The sequence below is a fragment of the Geospiza fortis genome, unplaced genomic scaffold, assembly GCF_000277835.1.
Source record: "Geospiza fortis unplaced genomic scaffold, GeoFor_1.0 scaffold425, whole genome shotgun sequence".
NCBI classification, from domain to species: domain Eukaryota; kingdom Metazoa; phylum Chordata; class Aves; order Passeriformes; family Thraupidae; genus Geospiza; species Geospiza fortis.
Window position 1 is genome coordinate 941,072 of NW_005054387.1, and position 8,410 is coordinate 949,481.

Sequence of the window (8,410 nt, forward strand, 5' to 3'; positions counted from 1 at the left end):
TAGGCGGCGACAGCCGGGCCGATGGAGGATGGCGGGGGTGATGTTCTGCGAGCCCCGACACCTCTACAACATCATCAACCAGTACCGGTGGAGATCGCGCCTGGCGGAGCCCAACTACCTGTGCCTGCTGGGTGAGGCCGCGGCACAGGCCTGTCCCTGCCCTGTCTGTCTCTGTCCCTGCCTTGCCTTGTCCCTGCTCTGTCCCTGTCCCTGCCAGCAGCCAGGCACTGTGCTCAGCCCAGGCAGATATCCTGAGCCATCAGGGCTTGTGAGGAAAAGCACACACATCCCTTCTCACCATTTCTGGGGCCTGGCACTCGGGACCTCCCTCCCATCCCATTTCAGGCGCTGTGAGCTGGTGCTGCTTTGGCTTTCCTCGTGCTCAGCTCTCCCTGCTCTCATCAGTCCCGTGCACATTCTCTCTCCCCTGCTGCTCCCAGAGGTTTTAGAACTGGACTAGATTTCTCAACCATCACTCAAAGATTCCTGATAACCACTTCCATTCTGCATAGTGCCAGTACCCCCAGAGGGGTGCCTGACATTGCAATGCCATTCAGTGTTTTGGTGAGGGAGTTGGCCAGTTTGGGAGTGGGCTGGGGTCTTTGCAGTGCCCCTCTCCCCACTCTGGAGCAGCAGAGGCAGAGCTGTGACCGTGTTCACAGGGGTTTGTGGATGAGGGAAGAGACGAGGATCTGACTCCATGTTTCAGAAGGCTGATTTATTATTTTATTATATATATTACATTAAAACTATAGTAAAAGAGTAGAAGAAAGGATTTCATCAGAAGGCTAGCTAAGAATAGAATAGCAAAGAATGATAACAAAGGTTTGTAGCTCGGCTCTCTGTCCGAGCCAGCTGGGCTGTGATTGGCCATTAATTACAAACATCCAATATGGGCCAATCAAAGATCTATTTGTTGCATTCCACAGCAGCAGATAATCAATGTTTACATTTTGTTCCTGAGGCCTCTCAGCTTCTCAGGAGGAAAAATCCTAAGGAAAGGGTTTTCCTTGGAAGATGTCTGTGACACAGAGCTGCTGGGCAGGTCAGGGCAGAGCACGGGACTGAGGCTGGCAGTGCTGCAGGAGCACACTCGGGGCAGGACTAACATTGCTGGTGTTACACACAGACTCACATCAACCCTGGGGTTTGTTATACCCACACCAGGAGCCATGAGTTTCTAAAAAGAACAAATCACAGAATCATCAAAGTTGGAAAACACCTTCAAGTTCACCCAACAGACGACTCTGTAACATTATAACCACCCCTAAACCATATCCCCAGCTGCCACATTTCCAAACCTCTTTCTCTGAGTGCTGCCTGAATTCCCACTGACAAAATACAAAGATTCCCCCTTTAAAATCCAATTGCTCTGTCTTAGTTGTTTTGTTTGCTTTTTTTTTTTCCCAGATGCCCGTTCTCAGTTTGAATTCGATGACAGCCACATCGTTACAGCCCAAAGGATTGTGCTGGTGAGGGGATTGCTGTTTGAATTTAGCAATTAGCAGGAAGCCAGAACTGGTTTGAAACCCAGGGGAAATGTCCCAGCCCCTGCTCGGCCGTGCCCCGCGGCTGGGGCTGGGGGGATGTGTTCTCTCACAAAGCACAGGTGGCTCCAGCAGCCCCAAGGATTGGCACACAGCAGCTGAAAATCAGGGAGAACATTGCACAAGAGCTCGCCCAGCTCAGCCTTGCCTCACAAGGCCAGCGCTGGCATCTGCACCGCTGCTGCCGGTGGAGCAATCAGCGGGATTTGCATCATTCCTGATCCTAAGCGGGGCTGTCAGTGCCGTGTCCACCCACACGTACAAACAGAACCAACCCGAGTCAGAGTTGTAGCGTGCAGGATGTCAGGAGTGTGGGTGCCACCAGAGGAGAGTGGAGCCGTGCCCCTGATGCAATTGCTCTGTGATTTTGGCAGAGTCCTGCGGGGCAGTATGTGATCCCCAATCCCGAGGAGCTGGGCTATGTCAGATTCTGTGTGGTGTATGACCACGACACTGGATTTTTGACTGACACTGACAATCAGGAGGAGGAGGAGGAGGAGGAGGAAGAAACAGGTATGTGTGACCCGTGTCAGTCCAGTCCTCACTGCTGGATTGAGATCCTTCCCATTCTTCATTTAATGTTATGAGGAATAATAATGTTATGAGGTGGATTCCTTGGGAGGAGGAGGAGGAGGAGGAGGAGCAGCCATCTCACATAATCTACTCCACTGAGGGGGGTGTTTAAAACGTTTATGAAGAACTTAATTAAGGCATTTCCTTTTTTTCCCTGTTTGCCTAAAGCAGTTATGAGCTTGTTGGAAGAGATGTAAATGTTCCCAGGTTTATATGAAAAACTGTGCCCTGCCTCTGTTTTTTCACTGTGTTGTGTATGTTCTCAGCCTTCAAAAAGCCAGGTTTTATTTCAAAGCATCCTGGCAGCCCTGGTTTCCCATGTGTGGATGATCCTCTGAAGCTCCTTGTTGCATGTGAGGAATGGGTTCTTTTTTTGCCACATTTCCCTGAGATTTGGCTTGTCCAACAATTGCCTTTCAGGGAGCAGCACTTCTTCAGAGACTGAAATCAGCAGCTCAGATTCCGTGTGTTCCCAGAGTGAGTACTTCCTTCCTTGAGGATCACAAAAGGCTTTCACTTCATGATATTTTTAAAAATTTACCTTTAATGAGGGTGGTGATTTGATGGGGTTCACCAAGAAATGTGAAGTGCTGGAAACTTTTCCATGGCATTGTTCAGTTTTCCTTGAACCATGGAAGTGTTTGGCTTTCACACATCCTTTGGCACATCCTTCTGTGAGCAGAACCACTTCTGTTTGTTTGAGCTTTACAAAGGCTACAGAGTTTTAGCAAAGATTTGCATCACTTTTTAAAGAAAAAAACGGTGGAGGTGTAAGGGGAATGAATAAAACAAGCAGGTTCCTAAATGCTCAGTGGTGAGGCAGTAAAGTATGAAGAATCAGAACTGGATTTCTATTGTGCTGATCCATTTCTAAAGCAGACATAGCTAGAGGGAAGCAGGATGGATTCCTTGGGAGGAGGAGGAGGAGCAGCCATCTCACATAATCTATTTCACTGAGGGGGGTGTTTAAAACATTTGTGAAGAATTTAATGAAGACATTTCCTTTCTTTCCCTGTTTGCCTAAAGCAGGCTAAAGAAAAGGGCCTCCATAAAACTAAGATTATTAAATTTAAATTAATAAAACTTCCCTATTATAGAAACTTATTACAAGCATTTCCCAAAGAAAAATGGGGAGAGGAAAAGAAATCTGGTCCTAGAAAAGAAACCAGGAGAGGAATAAAAGAATCAGAATGAGAGGGGGAAAGCAGCACCCCCTGTAACTGACCTGCAGCAACAAGTAAAGAATAAGTTGTTTTAACAAAGTTTTCTCCAGAGCATTAGCTGGAGTGAAAAGGGATTTGCTGTGGATGCCAGGGAGGCAGATGGAGACACTGAACCTGCCCAGGCCAGCAGCTCTTTGGTCCCTTTAGGTGCTGAGGAGGGAGATGCCCTCTTCCATGCCAGGAACTTGGAGCATTTCACCCAGCACCCCGTGCTCCTCCTGAAGGGAGGCTACAGGCGCTTTTCAGCTTGTTACCATTTCCTGAAGAGCCACAAGACACTGTGGATGCCCCAGGTGAGATGAGACTAATTTCCAAGTAGATTACGTTAATATTCAACTGGTGATAGCTGGTAAATTCGGGTTAGATGGTGCTGCAAATCTGGTATCTCAGTAATTTCAGACAAAGGAATTGAATGAATCTGAGTTACTGTGCTTGCTCTGAGCCTCACCACTGATTCTTTTACAGCCACACTTCTTCCTCTTCTCTTGCCTGAAAGGAAGTTCATGGAAACAAGCTGGGAATGTTCCCCTGATAACCCCAAAACTAGCCCATGGAGAGTTACAGATAACTGAACAAACAGTAGCAAGTGATGACAGGGAGCAGGCTGCTCTCTCACACGTGGTTATCTGGCATAGTGCTCAGCAAATGTTTTCAAACAGAAGTACAATTCCTACCAAGCACTGTGTTCCATGTCTTTTCATCAGAAAGGGTCACAAATGCCTTGTTTCAATAGGCCCAGGAAGAAAACAGCCATCCACTCAAACACTGAGTCCTGATTGCTTGGTTTCACCTATAAACATCAATCTATTTACCTTATGAGAAACAATTACCCTTTATTGCACATTTAGGACACGCAGGGCAGGTTAAGAAGGTGCTGGACAACAGAGCATTTCATTCCAAGGTGTATTTTGTTCCCATTGTTCCCTCCTGGTTCCCAGGAAACAGCCCATGACACGGTGCTAACCTGTGGATGCCACAGCACAGGAGAGAAAATAACTCACTTTGTGCTGCCCTGTGAAGGGCAGTTCACTGCTGAGCTCCCTGCTCACACTCAGCTGGACACAGGCACCTCCTTAAATTGAGAATTGAGGCTTTAAATTGTTAGACTCCCCCTCTGTGCTGCTGGAGCAGTATTCTAGGCACATCCCCTCAGGGATGCGGGGCACTGGTGGCTGGCTGGGTGTTTTCCTCCTCAGCCTCCAGGCTGCCACACCAGATGCAGCTGTGCATTTGTGCTGAGCCACTCCAGGGCACCTGCAGCTCTGCAGGTGGCAGATGAGTTCATTTAGCCTTGTAAACAGTAGCCAGGGAGAACATCAAAGGAATCTGTCCTGCTGCAGCCCCTCCAGACAATGGAAAGAATGTATTCCACCTCCTGTTTAGTTGGGATTTGTTTCAAGTAATGCTACTACAACAGCGAGGCTGTTAATTATTCTCAGTAAAACTAGCAAAGACTTCAAAATACAGCAAATCCAGGTGATTGGATGAATCATTACACTAAAATATGTCATGGCCTGCTGACTAAGTGCCTGTTCAACTCTTCACATGACTTCTGTTTAAGAACTTATCGAGCTAATGGGAGCAAAGACACTCTCTAACCTGAGCCTGTGGTTTCTTTCTGGCAGGAGCTAGACACCTTCCAGCCATACCCTGTAGAAATACTGCCTGCAAAACTATATATGGGCAATTTCAAGCAGGCCAGTGACAAACAAATTCAGAAAGATCTGAGGATCAAAGCACTGGTCAACGTCTCAGAACAGCCTGTGACTCTGTAAGTTAAACAGTTCAAGGCTCACCCTCACCAGTGTCTGTGATGTGAAAAAATGAGGTGACACAGAGTTTATTGGCAGAGGAGTCAGTGCCTGTGGCTTTCCAAGGAAACCTGTGCAGATTCCAGTGCCATTTCATGCTCAGTTTTCTAATTTCTGCTGTAGAGTTAGCACAACACAACACAGTCCTGCAGCCCTTGACCATGCCACGGGTGAATTGGGTAAGAGAAGAATTGGGAAGCCCTTGGTATTTCAAGTCTATCACATACCACCACTCTTCAGGAAAAACCTGTATCTCTAAAGAGCTTTCAGAGCAAAATCTTACCAACACATCTGTGTAAAAGCTAAGTCAGCAATATGTCACATTTTTGGTCTTCCTTCCTTACCTGCTCTGTCCATGAGCAGACAGCCTTGCTGGAAATGCAGTTTCACACAGTGAAAAATCCAGTGGCATTTCTCAAGGTGGTGACTCAAAAAAAGTAACAAAACCAGTTATCCACCCCAGGACATGTACACCAGCAGACATTTCTCATGCCTTTGGCTCCAGAGGAATGTCTCTGCACTGTGGGTAACATTCCCATGCCCTCTGCATGATGTGCTTCCACATTTTGGAAATTCCTCACCAATTTTTTGCCCCTCTGAGTCTGTGGAAGGAGGAGGTGCTGCCATAGGAAACCACATGAAGGGAACTGGGGGGCCCCACAAAACAGCCACCACACACTCTGTGAAAGCACATCTGCTTTCAGTTCATCTGTTTTCACTCATCTCTCTGTAGGTTATCTATCTGTAAGTTAAGGCATCAATACTGATACCATTGAAATGGAAAATCAGTGATTAAACTGGTTCTGTGTTACAAACATCTCTGTGCCTCACCACAATAAACCCCTTATCATGTTAATGATGACAATGATTAAAAACTCACAAATGTGACAGCAAACAAAATGATCACCTTGCCTCCAGCAAGCACATCTAGTCAAGGCTGCTCCTCTGCTCCATGTGGTGTCTGTGCTCTTTTTCCAGGTTTGCAGAAGAAGGTAAATCCCTCCATGTAGCTGTTCCTGATTCACTGGAAGCAGATCTTTTTTCTTCCTTCCCCACCATTTCTCATTTCATAGGTGAGTGGATCCTGATGTGGAATTCCTGAGCCCTTGCTCAGTGTGGCATGTTAGAGGGAGTGACAGGAAGCCCAGGCAGGAGGGTAAGAACACCCACACCCTGATGGATACCAGAGCTGCCTCTCTAACCAGCCTGATGGACAGAGAGGAGATGTTACAGAGCATCTGACTCTGATGTCCCTGCTCACGTTAAAGGATACCTCACTCTGATAACAGGGAGCTTTCCACCCAAATCTTTGCAGCAGGCAATCTACCAGGGCTTCACAGGATTCCCTCTTACTCCTTTGACTCTCAACAGCCCAAATCTTCAGCCACCAGAGCTTTATTGGAAGCAGTGTGACACATTAGAGAGCTCAGCACGAGGCATTGATAATCGCTGTGATTTGCAGTGCAGACCCACTGTAGGGCCCAGGAGGACTTTCAGGTTGGACAGCATGAACCTGCCTTCAGCTGATTACATCAGATAGGACAAGAAAAAAAACACTCTGCAGCTCAGTGCCTGCAGCTCCATCCTGATGCTGTCCCACCATGTTGTTATCTTTTATTGTGCTTATCAAATAACACCTGCCACAGACCAAGGCCCTGCTGAGCTGTGCTGGACAGAGCCAGCAGCAAAAGACCACCCTGATCCCATAGAGCTTAATCCAAGTACAATATCAGACATGACAACTGCACACAAAGAAACAACATTTGTTGTTGGATATCATTTTGTAGTGCTGAACTGAATTTCATTATTTGGTGTACCTGAATGTTGACATTCACTTCCTTGCCTCTCATTGTGCCTCATGCTTTTTCCCAGTAGTGTTTCAGAAGTTTCCTTCTGACATTACACATGATTTGTGGCTGTTTCCAAACCAGACTACAAGAGCCTATTAGCTGCACTTGTGGAAGTGTTTCAGTGTTTACCTGATAGTGGAACTGTTTGTTTGGCAGTGGAGAGCAGATTACTCAAACCAGAACACGAGACTAAAGCTCTGCACATACTCCAGGAGGAGTGTGCATGTCCTCATGCCAGGTGTATGCTGGAGTGAGGCCAGTTCTACCCAGTTAGAAGTAGTATCTCCCAATAGAAGTGAGTTTAAAAATGCTGGTTTAGTGCTTGGGGGAAAAAAATCCTGACAGCACTAAAATAAAAGGTTTTGCTCTATGAATTCTGGAGTTCAGTTGCTAATATTTTAAAAACATCATTCTGTCTAGAGAGGGAGAGAAAGAATTTAAAAGTTATTAATTAAATATGCAACCTTCCCGGCAAAATAGAATTTCAATACCTTTAGACCTGTCTGGGGAGAGTTTGTGATGCTGACCACAGCTGGTAGGTCATGAAAGACCACATCTCCTCAGATCCCTGATGTGAGGGTGACACTGATGTGTAATGAAGCATTGACTGGTCATTGTCATTGGTGCTGCTCTTCAAGGCCACGTTTGAACTGTGGATTTTTAGGAAAGGCAAATGCTTACAGAAATGGGAGCTGGCAGTGCCCATCTGCTGCTGTCAGGGCTCCTGAGGGCTCCTGTCTCTCAGGCTGCAGCCCCCCTGTCAGCTGTCACCAAATCAGTGCCACGGGGGGCTCCATTTCCCAGCTCACTAATTTGTCACTGGCATTTCTTGGCTCAGATGCTCAGCTGGATGTGGGAGCAGTGCTGGTGTTCTCCAGCCTGGGGATCAGCCGGAGCAGCACGGCCACCATGGCCTATCTGATGCACTCCTGCCGCTTCTCCCTGCAGGTATGTCCCTGTCACAGTGCCACAGCACTGCCTCTGCCCACATCTTTGGATAGAACTAGTGTCTCACAATAGAAATGAGTTTAAAAATGCTGGCCTAGTGCTTGGAAAAAAAAAAAAAGAACAAACAAAACATGATCTATCTGATGCACTCCTGCTGCTTCTCCCTGCAGGTATGTCCCTGTCACAGCACTGCCTCTGCACTGCCCTTCTCCTCCTGAAACCCCATCAGTGCAGTAAAAATATTCTCTGTGATGTCATGCACAATATCCATCCACCTGATAATGGAACTGATTATATGGTTTGAGATTGTATCTTCTTTGGACCATTAAGAAGGTGGATTAGGTGTGGGTTTGGATCTGTGAGTCCTCACTCTAGAAATTGTGATATTTTTGTTTTGCCTACTTAACTAAAGGGCTAGAAAAGCAAAGCTGTGGATACAGAACATGGTATTTATCTTC

The 8,410-nt window shown here is 46.8% G+C and overlaps 1 protein-coding gene across 2 annotated transcripts in view; it reads left to right on the plus strand.

Annotated features, from left to right (window-relative positions):
- Positions 1 to 6: 6 nt before the first annotated feature.
- STYXL1 (serine/threonine/tyrosine interacting like 1) overlaps positions 7 to 8,410 on the plus strand; it is an 11,007-nt gene continuing 2,603 nt past the window's right edge. Inside the window, exons 1-8 of one of the 2 annotated variants that reach the window (XM_031060664.1) lie at positions 7 to 131; positions 1,411 to 1,472; positions 1,922 to 2,060; positions 2,541 to 2,597; positions 3,491 to 3,636; positions 4,969 to 5,114; positions 6,133 to 6,227; positions 7,843 to 7,952. In XM_031060664.1, coding sequence (XP_030916524.1) covers positions 29 to 131; positions 1,411 to 1,472; positions 1,922 to 2,060; positions 2,541 to 2,597; positions 3,491 to 3,636; positions 4,969 to 5,114; positions 6,133 to 6,227; positions 7,843 to 7,952 — 858 coding nt within the window. In that variant the 5' untranslated portion in view covers positions 7 to 28. Of the gene's footprint in view, positions 132 to 1,410; positions 1,473 to 1,921; positions 2,061 to 2,540; positions 2,598 to 3,490; positions 3,637 to 4,968; positions 5,115 to 6,132; positions 6,228 to 7,842; positions 7,953 to 8,410 lie in introns of those variants that run through there. The other variant, XR_004082205.1, reaches the window with a different exon arrangement.